We start from the raw sequence: 18,205 nt of genomic DNA on the forward strand, positions 1-18,205 counted from the left end.
ATGCCCTTTATTTCTAGGTGTTGTCTGATTGCTGTGGCTGGGACCTCCAGAACTAAGTTGAATAAAAGTGGGGAGAATGGGCATCCTTGTCTTGTTCCCAATCTTAAAGGAAAAGCTTTCAGCTTCTCACTGTTAAGTATGTTTTGGCTGTGGGTTTGTCATATATGGCCTTTATTATTTTGAGGTAATTGCCCTCTCTACCCATTTTGTTGAGAATTTTTATCATGAATGGGTGTTGAATTTTGTCAAATGCTTTTTCAGCATGTATGGAGATGACCATGTGATTTTTGTCCTTTTTTATTGATATAGTGAATGATGTTGATGGATTTTCAAATGCTGTGCCATCCTTGCATCCCTGGGATGAATCCTGCCTGATCATGATGGATGAACCTCTTGATGTGTTTTTGAATTTGGTTTGCTAATATTTTGTTGAGTATTTTGCATCTATGTTCATCAGGGATATTCGTGTATAGTTTCCTTTCTTTGTGGTGTCTTTGCCTGGTTTTAGTATTAGAGTGATGCTGGCTTCATAGAATGAGTTGGGAAATATTCCCTCCTCTTCTAACTTTTGGAAAACTTTAAGGTGGATCGGTGTTAGGTATTCACCAAATGTTTGATAAAATTCAGCAGTGAAGCCATCTGGTCGAGGGGTTTTGTTCTTAGGTAGTTTTGTGATCACCAGTTCAATTTCGTTGCTGGTAATTGGTGTGTTCAGATTTTCCACTTCTGGGTTGTATTTTTCTGGAAAGTTCTCCATTTCTTCTAAGTTATCCAATTTGTTAGCATATAATTTTTCATAGTATTCTCTAATAATTCTTTGTGTTTTGGTGGTATCCATAGTAATTTGTCCTTTCTCATTTCTGATTCTGTTTACATGTGTAGACTCTCTTTTTTTCTTGATAAGTCTGGCTAGGGGTTTATCTGTTTTCTTTATTTTCTCAAGAACTAGCTCCTGCTTTCATTGATTCTGTTGTTTTATTCTTCATGATTTTATTTATTTCTGCTCTAATCCTTATTATGTCCCACCTTCTACTGAATTTAGGCCTCATTTGTTCTTCGTTTTCTAGTTTAATTAATTGTGAGTGTAGACCATTCATATGAGAGTGTTCTTCTTTCCTGAGGTAGGCCTGTTTGGCAACCTACTTCTCTCTTAGCATGGCCTTCGCTGCTAAGTGTTGACTTACTGTTGTCTTTTGTCTCCATATATTGCTTGATCTCTTTTTATTTGGTCATTGATCCATTGATCATTTAGGAGCATGTTGTTAAGCTTCCATGTTTTTGTGGGTCTTTTTGTTTTCTTTGCATAATTTATTTCTAGTTTCATACCTTTGTGGTCTGAGATTCTGGTTGGTACAATTTTAGTCCTTTTGAATTTACCAAGGCTCTTTTTGTCACCTAGTATATGATCTATTCTTGAAAATGTCCCATGTGCACTTGAGAATAATGTGTGTCCTGCTGCTTTTGGGTTTAATATTCTGTAGATGTCTGTTAGGTCCATCTGTTCTAATTAATATGTTATTCAGTGACTCTGTGTCCTTACTGATTTTCTATCTGGTTGAACTGTCCTTTGGAGTGAGTGGTGTGTTGAAGTCTCCTAAAATGAATGCTTTGCATTCTGTTTCCCCCTCTAATTCTCTTAGTGTTTGTTTTGCATATATAGGTGTTCCTATGTTGGGTACATAGATATTTATAATGGTTATATCCTCTTGTTGGACTGACACGTTTCTCATTAGGTAGGGTCCTTTGTCTCTTGTGACTTTCTTTGTTTTGAAGTCTATTTTGTCTGATACAAGTACTGTAATGCCTGCTTTTTTCTCCCTATTAGTTGCGTGAAGTTTCTTTTTCCATCCATTCACTTTTAGTCAGTGTATGTCTTTGGGTTTGAAGTGAGTCTCTTGTGGGCAGCATATAGACGGGTCTTGTTTTTTTATCTATTCAGTGACTCCATGTCTTGATTGGGGCATTCAAACCATTTACCTTTAGTTTGATTGTTGATAGGTATGTATTTATTACCATTGCAGGCTTTAGATTTGTGGTTACCAAAGGTTCAAGGGTAATTCCCTTACTATCTTTAAGAGTCTAATTTAACTCTCTTAGTGTGCTATTACAAACACAATCTAAAGGTTTTATTTTTTCCTCCTTTTTCTTCCTATTTTGTATCATATTCTGTACTCTCTGTCTATCCCTTGGCTGACTATGTGGGTAATTGATTTGATTTTGCATCTGTTTAGTAGTTAACTGTTCTACTTTCTTTACTGTGGTTTTATTTCCTCTGGTGACAGCTGTTTAGTCTTAGGAACTCTGCCATCTATAGTCCCTCCAAAATACACTGTAGAGATGGTTTGTAGGAGGTAAATTCTCTCAACTTTTGCTTACCTAGAAACTGTTTAATTCCTCCTTCAAATTTAAATGATAATCTTGCCAGATAGAGTATTCTTTGATTTGAGGCCCTTGTGTTTCATGTCATTAAATGTATCATGCCACTCCCTTCTTGTATGTAAGGCTTTTGTTGAGAAGTCTGATGATAGCCTGATGGGTTTTCCTTTGTAGGTGATATTTTTTCTCTCTCTGGCTGCTTTTAATACTCTGTCCTTATCCCTGATCTTTGCCTTTTTAATTATTATGTGTCTTGATCTTGTCTTCCTTGGGTCCCTTATGTTGGGCAATCTGTGCACCTCCGTGGCCTGAGAGACTATCTCCTTTGCCAGATTGGGGAAGTTTTTAACAATTACCTCCTCAAAGATACTTTCTATCCCCTTTTCTCTCTGTTCTTCTGGTACTCCTATAATGTGAATATTATTCTTGTTGGATTGTTCACACAGTTCTCTTAATATATCCTAGAGATCCTTTTTTCTCTCTGTGCCTGAGCTTCTTTGTATTCCTGTTTTCTAATTTCTATTTCATTTACCGTCTCCTCTATGTCATCTCATCTGCTTTTAAATCCCTCCATTGTATGTTTCATTTCAGACACTGTATTTTTCAGTTTCTGTGTCTTTCTTGAATTCCTCCCTGAGGTGTTGAATATTTTTCTGTAGCTCCGTGAGCATGTGTATGGTTTTTATTTTGAAATCTTTTTCAGGAAATCGGTGAGTTAAGTTTTAATTGGTCCTCTTTCTGGTATTTGTGAGATTTTGCTTTGTACTAGGTTCTTTTCACATTTCCTATTTGTAGTAATAGCATGGTGTAGGCGACACCCTCTAGTGTCCAAAAGCTCTACTCCTTGGAGCTGCTCCACCCCTGGGGTGATGGCAGGCATCACAGGCGAGTGGTGCTGGTGCCTGCCTGGAGAAGAGAGCTCCTTCCTGTTTCCTGGTTGTAGTGCCTGGCTTCACTGTTATGGCCAATGAGCTGCACATGTAGGAGCAGCTTCTTCAATAGGCCCCCATAGGTGCTGTAGGTGGGGCTGCCCTCTGACTACCTTGAGCAATGGCAGGTGTTGCAGGTGAGCTGCAATAGTGCCTGCTGGTGGGAAAGTGCTCTTTCCTGCTTCCCAGCTGCAGTGATTGCCACCACTGCCAGCGCCAGTGGGCCTACTGCATAAGGAGGGGCTTTATGCTCTGTCTTGTAGCTGCCATATGCAGGGCCATCCTCTTTCTGGCGTGGCGCAGTGGCAGCGGTAGCAGGTTTGCAAGCCACTGCTGGCCGGGAGGAAGGAGCGTCAGGCTGCATATCATGGTGAGGTGCCTCAGAGCTATGTTGCCAGACATGGGGATGGAGCACCTGATGCTCCTGAAAGTTCCAACCTGCTGGGCTGAATGCATCGTGACAATTTTTTCCCACTGTCCTTTCTCCTGAGCAGCAAGCTCTGTGCAATCCTTGCCCCTGTAGCAACCCTCCAGCTGTGGAAGTCTCTCAGACTGCCCGCCTTTCTTTTGTCGCAGAGCGGCTTACTGTGGGAGCCTGTTCTTCACAAGGAACTGGAATCTCAGTCTCTCCAAGTATTCTGCCATTATTAGCTGCCCAACCCTGCTGATCTCCAGAGCACCATGTAATGTAGGTTCGTCCTCCCAGAGCAGATCTCCAGAGCTGGGAGTTCAGCAGGCCTTGGCCTCCACCCATCTGTGCTTCGTTTCTCTTACTCCCGCTGCTCAGCTGGGGTGCGGTTAGGGCTTGGGTCCTCCTGAATCACGGTTTTGGCACTTTACCCTTTTCCGTGAGGTCTGCTCTTTTCCCCAGCAGCAGCCTTCTTTCCTGTTGCTCTTTTAGGAGTAGATGTATTTGCTATATTTTCATATTATATGTGGTTATGGGAGGAGGTCTCTGTCTCACCTTTCATGCTGCCATCTTTAAGCCAGTCCTCTATAAATTTTTTAATGTCTGTTTTAAATTGGTCCATTATGAAATTCTTTAGTCAGTTCATTCCTGTGAAATAACAATTTCTACTCCACCTTTGCTTAAACCTCTGGTCTTTTCTCTCTGCTTTTGCTTTCAGCTTGCCTGGTATCACATCCCACTGTCAGACATGGAAACCTGCCTGCGCCTGCTTCGTTGTAACCTTTCCTCGTGTTAAAGTAGAGAAACAGTTTCTCTTTCTGTCCAAGACTGATCTTTCCAGTGCGTTATTTTTCATCAACTCTTTCTCAGAAAATTTATTTTTCATTGTGCTGTGCTCCCTCTCAGCATGTTTATTTTCACACTTCTCCTATTGAAAACATTCTCCTTCAAACTAACACAAAACCATTTACTGCTTCTCTTGTTTTCTCTTAAATATCATCCTTTTTCTCTCCTTTTCCTTCACAGCCAAACTTTATGAAGAGTTGTCTGTCTTTGCTATCTCCATTTCTTTCTCTTCCTGTCTCTCTACTGAGTTAGCACTTGAGAATGTCACCCCTAAACTTTATTTTAAAGTCTGCTAGGCACCTTTCAGTCAGTATCTTCCCTTAATTTTCATTAACATGGGCTGAGTGTGCTGGGATGACTTTTTCCACCTGATTCTGTCCGTCAGCCATGCCTTGCTTGAATTATGTTTTGTGTACCTTTTTGATCCCATTCTCCTGATTTTTTTCTTTCCCTTTTTTGTCTCTTTATAGTCTTACTCTTTTTTATTGAGTTTTTGGAATATCTTTTGTGTACCAGGCCCCGTGGTAGGCTTAGGTACTGAATGGTCCAAAATGGAGGGCATGATTTCAGACTTATGAACAGAATAAACTAGAATTGTAGAATTATGTAAACATCAATGATTTTTATTTAGAAAATACTCTCTGGAGCAAGCACCATTATGACTTTTAAATTGCTTTTTCAGTTTTCTAAGTGATACAGTTTTTAACCTAGTCAATTTTCTATTTTTTTCTATTTCATTTTTTGTTTTACTAACATGGTTTTAATCAGAATCAATTTAAACAAGCATCTTTCCTATGTAAATTTTACAACAAAAATTTGAGTCTTCAAAGCATTTCTTTATCCATATCACATCTTACCAATTGTGGAATAATGCAATTTTGAATTTTCTTTCAGAAAAAACTCATGACCTTTATTTTTACCAAATTCAGTTTTTTCAAGAACATCATTTTCCCATGTACAGTGTAGCTGTTGATGGGGTTTTTGTTTTTATGATTATTGTTGCATGTTTTAAAATCCTGTATGTTAGGTTTTATTTCTTATGTAATTCAGAAAATGGTTGGCAATTTTTAGGTAATCACAACCGTTCTGTTGTCTGGGATGAGTTTGCTGTGTTGCTGATTCTTTAGTAGATATTTCAATATCATATTTTACTTTTATAGCATAACATTTTAGAGTTGGCAGTCACGTGTAGGTATTGGTATAATCCAGTTTGCTAACTTCCTAAGGTGATTTTTTTCTCCTAATTTTTGTGGTTTCCATTTTTGTAGGATCTACTCTTAGAAATCTACAGAAGTATAGGAGAGCCAGATAGTCTTTATGGCTGTGGTGGAGGGAAAATGCTACAACCTCTTACTAGGTAAATTGCATTTTTGTAAATAATGGTGTACTAATTCTACTTGTGAGGGAGTTACATGCATGTACAACTCAAAGGTGTTTTGAAAATCTTCAATTGTAGACTACGAACATATGAACATGAAGCAATGTGGGGGAAAGCCCTAGTAACATATGACCTTGAGACAACAATCGCCTCCTCAACACGCCAGGCAGGAATAATTCAGGTATGTGCTATTTCTGCTTTGGTAAAGCACTACTTGTGTAGTGCTAAGATTATTTCAGTATGTCGGTGGAGTCGTTACACAGCCAGATAAACTCTAGAGATAAGACTGAAAGTTTCCAATTTTTTAGGCATTGGGCTAAAAACTCGGAGGGATACACAGGTAAATTGGACAGGTCACTGACCTAAAAGGTAGTGTGGATTTGATCATAATCTTGCTAGTTAACAGTAAGAAGACATTTCCTAACTGTGTACAGTGTGTCCGGTAGTTAATTAAGTCCTTAACATGGAAAATCTCTTATAAACTATTTCTCATAGTTTGCACTAGAATTGGTGTCAGAAGCTATCATTTCTGTTATGGCTAATATTCCTCAGTCATTCTTCCGTCAAATATTAGAGTCCTTTGAGCTCTTTGTGTTTTGTGGGAACATACTAAACAATATTTTGGAATTTTAAGTGCTATATTGTGAACTAAAAATTGTTTTAAGTTACTTGTCATGTTTGCTATTCTTTTTTTTTTTTAACTTCTGCTCAGGCCTTACAGAATCTGGGACTCTGCCATATTCTTTCTATGTACTTAAAAGGATTAGATCATGAAAATAAAGAGTGGTCTGCTGACCTACAGGAACTTCATTACCAAGCAGCCTGGAGGAATATGCAGTGGGACCACTGCATTTCTGTCAAGTAAGAACTTTTGATACATATATATTTTTTGCCTATTTCTCCTAGTTATAAGCAATAAACTTTTTCTCATGCTCTATAAAAGTAACAGGATTTGTTTTTTATGTTTTGTAGGTGATGCAAACTGTAGTTAATGCCTAAATGCTAAAATAAGATAGCAATAAGCAGTTAACGTACTGAGGCCTGAATTTCACTCTTTTTTTGTCTGTTAAGGCAACTCCACCCCTACCCTCAAGATACATTTGAAAATAGAAATATAAAATGTATTTTCTCATGAGAATCTTCTTGCTTATTGTTTATAAATCCAAAAAAGAACACAGGCACCCCCCTTCCCAATCCCTGATGGAGACATTTGAGTTAATCAGATAGCACTTTTATTGACTGGATGGTACACAAAAGACTGCTTATCTTCATGAAATATATTCTTTTATAAAAAATACTACTAAGTCATTAACATCGGGTAATGTTTATAACATATATGAAAGATCACCATGTTTTCCGAATGAAAAGCCAATCCCCTAATTTAATGAAAGATTTGTATTTATGTAAAATGTCTTGATTATATAAACAGCAAAAAATTAAATGTGAATTGTGTATTTAATTACCACCAGAGGAAAAAGGTTTTCACTAATGAAGTATCTTTCAAATTTCAGACTAATTAGATTGCTGTAAAATTAGAGATACGCATTCATGTTTTTAAAGCATTTTATCCTATGAGCTTGCTTCTATAAATCACCATATTTTTCCTTTTGCCTACTACATTTCAGCCACATAGACCTCCATGTTTTTCCATCAGGCCGACCTGTTCCTACCTATAGGCTTTAAATGTATCTTCTTTTTTCCCTGTTATTATGTGTGTGGTTTCTTGTCATTTCAGACTCTGGTTTAATAATGTTACATCTCAGAGAAACCTTTCCTGATCAACCATTCTTAAGTAGCTACCCAGTCATTCTACTTTTTATTCTATTTTAATTCTCTGCATGTTCCTTGCCACCTACTTGATATTTTTCTTAATCTGCTCCAAACCACAACATTAACTTCATAAGAATAATGACCTGATATGACTTGTCCACTGATGGATTCTGTGCATCTAGTACCTAATGCTTGGCATATATTAAGTGTTCGTTGAATAAATAAATGAGAATATAGCATACTTAGACTAGGCAAAATATCTGAGAAATGTACTTCTGCTTGAGGAATTTAAATAACTAACAAAATTCTTCGTATTTCTTATCGAAATTTCTAGAGATGCATTTTTAAATGGAAAAAATCTTAATTTTAGTGTTCAGATTTTGTCTTTTGGTGAAATTCTTTATGTATGCATATTCTGTTTTTAACTGTATTTTTCATTTTAAAAATTATCTCACAGCAAAGGAATAGAAGGAGCCAGTTACCACGAATCATTGTACAATGCTCTGCAGTCTCTAAGAGATAGAGAATTCTCTACATTTTATGAGAGTCTCAAGTATGCCAGGTATTATAAAAACAAAGAGTTATTGTATTTTAACAGTTAATGTCGTGTCTTCTTTTTTTGAAAAAATTTATGAATAATTTCAATGTAAGGATTTACACTGGTGAAGAGAGAAGACTTGGTGGCCATGGTGAGACTGTTTCCTTGTCATTCCTGCCCTCCTCTCAAAAAAAACCCTGTGTAATAAATAATTCACCCAATCAGTGTTGAAATTCAAACAGTGCAAAAGGAAGAGGCAATATCCAGTTATTAACCATTTTATAGCTTTAACACATCTGAAAAATGGATACTCAGATGAGTTTTACCCTCTGCAACCATGTTTTCATAAGAACTGTGGATTTGCCTATCTTGACATATTTTCTGTATCTTGAAACAATACTTTCCATGTTTTAAATTAGAGAGTTCTTTAATGTGCATTTGTCAAATATATATATATATGCATGTATGTATACACACACATACAGTCATATAACATATAAATAGTACTAATAGTTACCTTTTATTTTACATTTAACATATAAGTAGTGCTAATAGTTACGCTTTTATTTTTTTCTTTTAGGTGTAGGAGCATGCTCATATGTTAGGTACTCAACATAAATTGTTACCTTATTTTTACATATGTAATACCTTTTTCTTTATGTATGTGGTACAAATATATTCTTTCCTCCACAGTGTTGTTTATGTGAAACCATATTAAGGTTGTATATCAATGATACTTTAATTAAAAAAAGAAAAAGAACATTTTCAAAAATGAATAAATCATGCTAAAAAAACTTATATTCTTTCCTTTAAAAAAGGAAATTCCCTTTGGAACCCCAGGTCTGTTCTTTATGCTGAACCCTCAGGAAAGACTTGTTGATTCCCCACTCTTTTACTCTCTTCCTATGCCAGTATACTGAAAGTTTTCACCTTGTCTCCCCGAGTAGTTGTGTGGTGTTTTTCTCTTTTAACACTAGTGCTCTTTCTATAAAGTGGTGACTAATATTCAGTAGTTAAAGGCTTGTTATGAGGCACAAATGAGATAATGCACAAGAAAGTGCTTAACTATAACAGGCTGAACAAATGTAACTCACTGTTTTTTGTTTAATAGTAGTGACCTATTAAATACTGTATTTTAATTACAGAAATAATATTTGCTACCATCTAAGTGCTTATTATATTCTAGTTACTTTGTTATTCTCTTTCCATGTGTTCTCTAATCTTTAAACTAATCCTGGAGGTGAAAAAAGTTAGGTCCAGAAGAATCCAATAGTGTGCCCAATGTTACATTGCCATGAATGGCAAAAATAGGATTTAGATCTAGTTCTGCATGATTTCAAGACTTACTTTAGTTCCACAGCATTCTGCTGGTGCTTGTGAATTAGTAGGCCCAGATCAACATCAAAGCCTAGAATGACAGCTCTTTAATAACGAATTTGAACTTTGAACTTCCTGAAAACCTCTTCTTATTTTTCAAAGTATTTTTTGTCTTTTTTGCCACTAGAGTAAAGGAAGTGGAAGAGTTGTGTAAGGACAGCCTCGAGTCTGTGTATTCTCTCTACCCCACACTTAGCAGATTGCAGGCCATTGGAGAGCTTGAAAACATTGGGGAGCTTTTCTCAAGGTATGTGATTCATATGACCTTGTAATCCTCAAGTACAGTTTTTCTGTTACCAATAGTCACTTTGAAAAATAAAAATAGAGACCAGCAGTAGGTTTTTTTCTTTCCTTTTATGAAGATTTAAGTTATCCACAATGAAATATCACTTTGCACCAGTTAGAATGGCAGGTATCAAAATGACAAGAAATAAGAAGTGTTGTAACAGATATGGAAGCAACCTAAGTGACCATCAGTAGATGAATGGATAAAGAAGACATGGTGTATATATATACATATAGAAATGCATATATATGCACACACAATGTGTATATATACACACACACATACATATACACACACAATATACAACAGCCATAAAAATGAGTAAAATCTTGCCATTTACAACAACATGGAGCACCTAGAGGGTATTGAGATAAGCCAGACATAAAAAGACAAATATATGTGTTTTATATGTGGAATCTAAACTATAAACTACAAAAAAACAAAAATAGACTCAAAAATACAGAAAACAAATTGGTGATTGCCAGAGGGGAGGATTTGGGGGGTATGGGTGAAATAGTTGAAGGGGTTGGAAAGTACAAACTTCCAGTGATAAAATAAGTTACTGGGATGAAAAGTGCAGCACAGGGAATATAGTCAGTAATACTGTAATAACTTTGTATGGTGACAGATGGTAGCTACACTTAAGGTATTTCCTTTAAAAAAAAGATAAGCGACTAGCTGTTACCAAAGGGAAAGGGATGGGGAGGGAGGGAGGTCACGGGGAAGGCAGTGCAGCACAGAGAAGAGTAGTGACTCTACAGCGTCTTGCTGTGCTAATGGACGGTGACTCCAGTAAGGTGTGGGGGGACTTGATAATGGGAGTGAATGTAGTGACCACAGTGTTGCTCTCGTGAAACCTTCTTAAGATTGTATGTCAATGATACCTTAATAAATAAATACGTTGATGAGTGGATTATGCTCTTATTAAAATAAACATGTTCAAAATTATTCATTGTAAAAATTCAAGCTTTTAAAATTTAGCTTTATTGTGTTTTTTTGTAGTTTTTTCCCTGTTCTAGTCTAGATAAAATTATTTCCTCATGTTTTTTGCCATAACACATTGTACTTCATTCTGTTTTAGCACTGCATTGGTGTTAGTATCATTTTGTGTATATTCTGCCAAGGATATGAGAAGCTTCTAAAAGTGGGACCCATTCTCTAGTTTACTGTTGCATCCCAGTGCTTTTTCCTGTGACTGATTCTTAGTAATCATTCAGTGGTCTTTATTCAGTGACTGTCAGTGTATTTGGAGTAGGTGGTTAGTGGAGATTACATCTTATAATGGTGAGAAGGAATTGACCTAGAAATACTGGAAATGAGATAAAAAATTTATTCAGGGTAGTGTGGCTCTAACTTTGGAATTTGTTACCCTGAGAAAGACTTGACCTCTTTGGGCCTCATTTTCCTTATTTCTAAAATGGAGAATCTATGTTTGATGTTCTCTAGAGCCCCCTTGAGACCTGTCATTCTGAGTCATTGTATTACCGAAAGAGGGTAAGATCACTGTACTTTTGCTACAATAAAGTTTGGAATATGCTTTGTAAGTAGAAAGGAGAATGAAATTTTAGAATTAGTAAATTTTTTTTTTTCAAAATTGCATAGATAATGGAAGACAAAACCGTTAATGTGGGTCATCTTAACTAGAGAATAAGGGAATAAAATTGCTTTTGCTTTCATTAATAAGTATTTTGGTAGTTCTTACTGCCAGAAATCAGAAACTTTTGCTCTGAATAAAAAATATCTTTAAACAGAGGACAGAATTGCTTAAGAAACCTCTGAAAAAAAAAAAGAAACCCCTGAAGAGTAATACTGGCCCTTTCTCTGGTAGGGAATGATAAGGAAGAGGTGGAGGGAATGTCGGAGGAGCTGGTGAACAGACACGTGTGCAGCAGGGCTACAGTTCTCCTGGTGCGGCGTGGGGGTCCCCGGAGCCCCCGAGGTCCTCTCGGGGGTCTGTGAGATCAAAGGTGTCCTTACACTTAGAGCAAGATGTCACTTCCTTTTTCTTTCATGAGGTATAGTGGAGTTTTAGTGAGGTATCAGAGAGAAATATCCACAACTGCCTGAAAAGGCTCTAAGCAGGCTCCTCCCTCAGATCTGCAAGAGGGTAGACTTTGTTCATGTACCTCGGCCAGGGCATCCTACACAGTAAACCCGTGCAGAAGCAACAGTGAGAGTTCAGCTATCTCTATTACACCAGACATCAGAGGTATTTGCAGGCATGCCAAACAGTGCCATTCTCACTAAATGTTATTTTGGGAAGTTTAGTTATTTTTCATGAAAAATGTTATTTATGACATATAACAGATTTATTATTTTTAAATAATATATATTTTTCTCTGTTTTAGTTTCTTATATGGTAAATGTCAGTATATATAATTAAATGAAAAAATACTTTGAGATCATCACTAATTTATATGAGTGTAAAGGGGTTCCAAGATTAAAAAGTTTGATACTTAATGCTCTGTCATTTGGGGAGGAATTAAAGTTTGGGTTCCTGTGAGTTTGTGTGACTGTTTCCTTCTTTATCAAGCGACTGGAAGAGCTTCCATTTCCTTGTCATCATCCTGTCCTTTTAGACTCCTTCCTTCATGCTGATTTCTCTCAGTACAGTTGTCCTGAAGGATTGGATGGTATTGCTTAGTTTGAACATCTGGGAAACACACTGTCCCTATAAACTGTACGATACACATTTTGTCTTCCTTTGATAAATAATGTTGGTAAATGAAACATTTGCCAGCTGCCTGAATTTCCTTCACGGGTCTGTGATTTCTTTAACAGCTGCAATTATGTATAAAGTCAACCCCTTTTTTGCCTGGTTGACACACTAGGTAACTAACAAGTTTACTTCATTTCTTGGCTGACATGTCCTCTTTTACCACAGGTCTAGAGATGCAGGCATTCTGTGTTTCAAGCCTGATAATATGTGCTCATTTCAGAAGAATATATATTTATAAATGCTGCTTTTTGCGAGGTTGAAGAGTATTTTTTAAATCTTTTAAAATGTTCATCATTTGTGGCTTCTGCTGACCCTCAGAGGTCTGAGCGTTTTGTAGTTTTTCTAAACTTTTATCTTTGTTTACTTGTTACTGCAAAAACTCCATCATATTACATCTTAAGTTTAAAACTTGCATAATAGCATTTTGTTTTTTCACTTCTCTTATGTGTATCCTGTGAATTTGCTTTCAGATCAGTCACAGAGAGACAACCCTCAGAAATATACATGAAGTGGCGAAAACACTCCCAGCTTCTCAAAGACAGTGATTTCAGTTTTCAGGAGCCTATCATGGCTCTGCGCACAGTCATTCTGGAGATCCTGATGGAAAAGGAAATGGAGAGCTCTCAACGAGAGTGTTTCGAGGACATTCTTACCAAACACCTTGTAGAACTCTCCACACTAGCCCGAACTTTCAAAAACACTCAGGTAATAGGATTTAAAGCTGTGTTACCTCACCTCTTGACTTTTCCTTTTGTTACCCAGAAAGTAGAAAGCGTGAATAAGAAGGAAATGTCATTGAGAGACAAAGGTCACTATTAAGATACTGCATAGCAACATTAAGATTTCCCATTTTGGTGTTAGACCTGAGTTTAATTTAAGCCTTGACCTCCTTTAAGCCTCAATTTCCTGATTGTAAAATGAGAAGATACCTAATTTATATTGATAGCAATTCAATGATTTTATGTATATACATATATATGTGGAAAGCAGACAGGCAGACATGGGCTTGGAGAAGACAGGTAGAGATGTACTTAAGACAGTCCTGACAAATAAATAGTCAAGCCCTCAATGAATAGTAGTTACTACTTTCATTATTATTATTAGTGGTAGTAGAAGTAATAGTTTAAGTATTTATTCCTGTATGTCATTTTCCTTTTCAGCTCCCTGAAAGAGCAATATTTCAAATTAAACAGTGTAAGTCAGCTAGTTGTGGAGTCTCTCAGTGGCAGCTGGAGGAAGCGCAAGTATTTTGGGCAAAAAAGGAGCAGAGTCTTGCCCTGAGTATTCTCAAGCAAATGATCAAGAAGTTGGATGCCAGTTGTACCAAGGTTCACTTTTTTTATTGGCTGAATTAGTATTTTACTGTTATAAAAAAAATTACTATGTTTTAAAATATTTTTAGTAAATCCAAGATTTTATTAAAGCCTTAAAATTACTGCTTCATGAACAAGGAATTGTAATAGAGTCTGGAAAATTAATATTTGCAAAAGAAGTTCAGAAAGTATTCATTTTCCCTATTTACAGCAATTCTGTCAGCCCATCTTGTGATAGATTTATTTAATTTATCCCAATGTTAAGCTTTTTTATTTAACTTTGTATAAAATTCAAGAAAAGTGGGAAACAAACATGAAAGAGCTACTATAAGTTTGAAATAAATAACAATATGAAAGGTCAAATGCATGAGAGAACAAAAGTTAAAGAAAAGCAGGTTGGGATAATTAGGTTGTCAATCCAAATACTTTGAAAATATAATATGTTATCTTACATTTATTAGTTATTAAAAACTTGGTTGCTTCTTAACTCTGTAGCGTATAGTAGACAAAGTAGAGGCATATGTAGGAATCATGAAATGTTTAAAGGTTTGGCCACAATGATGTCCTTCTGACACCTATTGAGTGAATGTCAGCTTACAACACTTTCAGTGTTGAGCACTTGTATGATTTTGTCCAATATTAGAAAATTCATCATTATACTAAAACATGGACACCAACATAATATTTAAATATTGCCTAACAATATGAGCCCTGGAGTAAAGTTGGCTTGAGTTACCTACCCTCTGTGTGCCTTAGTTTTAGTTTTCTACTCTGAAAACTAAGAATAGTAACAGTCCTCACTCCATAGGGTTCTTGTGAGGATTAAACGAAGTAATATATGTAAGGCCACTGGGAAGTGCCTGGTATATATGCAAGTATTCAACAATTGTAAGCTGCTCCAATAATAGAAATAATAATGAAAACAGTAGGGGATGATTATTTCATAAACTTACATACTTGGAATTATTAAAATAGTGGTATGGAGAAAGATGATAAGTAAAAACATTTTTAACCTGCTTTTTTCCCTTGTATGGGAGATATTTTTATATAGTCATGATATGAATTACATTTTAAGATTTTCCTTTTCATATACAGAATGATCCCAACCTAAAACTTATGCACACAGAATGTCTGAGGATTTGTGGCACCTGGTTAGCAGAGACTTGCTTGGAAAATCCTGCGGCCATCATGGAGACTTACCTAGAAAAGGTAAGATTTTCTAGCAATGCTTGTCAGAGTCATTTAGCATTAATATACTTGACCTTTTCATTACTGTTGTAGCTCCATATAATCTTTAGGACAGAATCAAACAGAATGTTACAAAAGAAGGAGTGTATTTTAAAAGTAAGCTCAAATGTGTCTTCTTTCTACCCCCTAACACCAGCTCCTCTTTCAACAAGTTGTTTCTGATCATTTCTCCATTTATTAATCTATAGAAATTGCTAATTACAGAATATGCAAGTATCCTTTATTATTCATCTGTAGCCCAACCACCCTACAATAGGACTAGGATTTCAGTACTCCGGCCCCTTTCGACCTGTTTTTCTCTTATTCCTTTAGTTTAACTAATTTTGGAAATGGCTAACCTCACTAAATAACTGTAACATGAAAAGCATTATATGATTGTCTTTAAATTTTATATAGTCCTTTGTTTTTGCATAGTTCTATACTAATATTAGCTGTTTTGGTTATTTCTGCACTGTCAAAGTTGTTTTGAAAAGTCAATAAAATACTGTACTTTGTATAATTTGGTTTATACATATATATCAGTCATACTTTAGTGTGGGTATTTCTTTGATCTGGAGTGGTTCTTTAGATGTATTTAGTATTTATAAATGTAGTATACATGGATTATATTTTCTTGAAGGCAGTGGAAGTTGCTGGAAATTATGAAGGAGAAAGCAATGATGAGCTCAGAAATGGAAAAATGAAGGCATTTCTCTCATTAGCACGGTTCTCGGATACTCAGTACCAGAGAATCGAAAACTACATGAAATCATCAGAATTTGAAAATAAGCAAGCTCTCCTGGAAAGGGCCAAAGAGGAAGTGGGCCTTCTTAGGGAACATAAAATTGAGACCAACAGGTAATTAGGTGTCTACAAGTGACAGTTGACAAGATATACAAATATACAGTGACTATATATGTATAGATACTTAGATATATATCTTGCTCTGGTCCTAAGTTCATTGTAAAGCGCATGGATGTTAACTTTTTGTTCTGCCTTTTTGGTTTGTTGGTATCATAATTTAGAAGCAATGTTGAAATTAAATAGTGAAGAGTTACCTATTTTGATGTAATTAAACCTTTTATTCAAGCCTGCCTTTGGTCTGTACACTTTAGTGTAAGTAGAGAATAAAGTTACCTAAATACGTGGGATGAGTCCACTTCATCCAGTTGCCTAGGATAGCTTTTAAGTTGCACAAACTTAAGACAGATGTAAGTTTTGCTTAGAATTTTGCTTTTACCTTGGGATGGATACCTGATTTTTCATTAATTTGTTTACGATTTATGATTTTGTAGTTCTAAAAAATTTAATGGCATTTGTGTTTTACTTTAATTATCCAATGCAAGATACACAGTAAAGGTTCAGCGAGAGCTGGAGCTGGATGAACGTGCGCTTCATGCACTTAAAGAGGATCGCAAACGTTTCTTATGTAAAGCAGTTGAAAATTACATCAATTGTTTATTAAGTGGAGAAGGACATGATCTGTGGATATTCCGTCTTTGTTCTCTCTGGCTTGAAAATTCTGGAGTTTCTGAAGTCAGTGGCATGATGAAGGCAAGTCTTTCTCAAGCCAGTATTCCAGCCTGTGCTTTAACAACTTGGCCACAAGCCCCTCGGTGTCATGGCTTTTCTGTACTTCTTTGTATCCCTGGCACTTGGTTCAGTGTTGTACACATAGACACTTAATTAGCTCCAATGATACAGGTTCATGTAGAGACAGAGAATTTAGGTTAGTCTTTCCTTGTATCTCTGTAGTTACCACAGGGAAGTGCTCAAAATGCTAGATTGGGAGATTTGGGAAGCAGTTAAATAGCTGTGATGCCAGGTGGTCTTTTCTCCCTGCTTTATTCTTTTCTGGGATTTATTTCTTCCATTTTATTACAGACTGACTTCTCAGGAGTCAAGACCACAGGAGTCCTCAGATACACATTTGTATTCTCTGGGATTCACTGGAATATAAGCAGTGCCAAGCACTCCATTTCTGACTACAACTAAATTTAAAATCAAAGATTAAGACTTACAGATGACTCAATCTAGAATACCCATCAGAAAGATAAATCACAAGGAAACAAATGTAGTTAGTAAAGTTTTATTAACAACCAGTTGTGCTATTAGAGGAATATTGTCTTAGAATAATTCATTTGCTTAGATGTGTGACTGTTTGAAATGCTTTGTCTCTTAATTTTGTATTTTTTTTTCATGGTAGAGAGATGGAATGAAGATTCCATCATATAAATTTTTGCCTCTTATGTATCAATTGGCTGCTAGAATGGGAACCAAAATGATGGGAGGCCTAGGATTTCATGAAGTTCTTAATAATGTAAGTAAACCTGAAAATCAAAACAGAATTGCCTTTCTTTTATATTATTACATACTATTGTTCTACTCTAGGAAATAGAAATACAAAAAAAATGTTGGTCAGTCATTTTTATTATGTAAGGGCAGGAATAAAGATTTCCTTTTGTTTCCTCTTATTCCACATAAGTTACTCTCTCTCACTCCTCATGTACCACTCTCTCACACACACTCCACCCACTGCAGCATATAGTCCAGTAACACATATCTTAATGTTAAGCAAAGTGTTAATGGATTTTTCTTTTTTGTGTGTGTTTGCTTAAAACTAATAATTCATGATGTTCTGACAGCTAATCTCTAGAATTTCTATGGATCACCCCTATCATACTTTGTTTATTATACTGGCCTTGGCAAATGCAAACAAAGATGAATTTTTGACCAAACCAGAGGCAGCAAAAAGGAGTAGAATCACCAAAAATGCACCTAAACAAAGCTCTCAGCTTGATGAGGTATTTGGATTAAATACATTAAACTTTTTGATTTGTGATATTCATTTTTTTCCCAGGATTTTCCTTTCTTAAACCTCAGGGATTCTAAGAATGTATGTTGCTGATAGTATTTAGTCTGTAAATTGTTTGCTATTAGGATGTCACCTAAAATTGGTTCAAAATTCCTGAATATTTCTCAAAGCGTAGGAGATACCAGTAGTACTTTTACATTTTTTTCTCATAGCAATGAGCAA

At 36.0% G+C, this 18,205-nt stretch overlaps 1 protein-coding gene across 3 annotated transcripts in view; it reads left to right on the forward strand.

The window, feature by feature from the left end:
• The window catches only part of ATM (ATM serine/threonine kinase), a 127,434-nt gene that overhangs the window by 83,544 nt on the left and 25,685 nt on the right, over positions 1 to 18,205 (forward strand). For all 3 annotated transcript variants that reach the window (XM_057490683.1, XM_057490685.1, XM_057490684.1), the window contains 12 exons: positions 5,829 to 5,917; positions 6,017 to 6,119; positions 6,651 to 6,799; positions 8,166 to 8,270; positions 9,751 to 9,870; positions 13,099 to 13,333; positions 13,789 to 13,956; positions 15,037 to 15,150; positions 15,809 to 16,026; positions 16,515 to 16,726; positions 17,379 to 17,488; positions 17,814 to 17,972. In XM_057490683.1, the coding sequence (XP_057346666.1) occupies positions 5,829 to 5,917; positions 6,017 to 6,119; positions 6,651 to 6,799; positions 8,166 to 8,270; positions 9,751 to 9,870; positions 13,099 to 13,333; positions 13,789 to 13,956; positions 15,037 to 15,150; positions 15,809 to 16,026; positions 16,515 to 16,726; positions 17,379 to 17,488; positions 17,814 to 17,972 (1,782 nt within the window). The remainder of the gene's footprint in view (positions 1 to 5,828; positions 5,918 to 6,016; positions 6,120 to 6,650; positions 6,800 to 8,165; positions 8,271 to 9,750; positions 9,871 to 13,098; positions 13,334 to 13,788; positions 13,957 to 15,036; positions 15,151 to 15,808; positions 16,027 to 16,514; positions 16,727 to 17,378; positions 17,489 to 17,813; positions 17,973 to 18,205) is intronic.

This window comes from Manis pentadactyla, chromosome 13 (assembly GCF_030020395.1).
Source record: "Manis pentadactyla isolate mManPen7 chromosome 13, mManPen7.hap1, whole genome shotgun sequence".
Lineage (NCBI taxonomy): Eukaryota > Metazoa > Chordata > Mammalia > Pholidota > Manidae > Manis > Manis pentadactyla.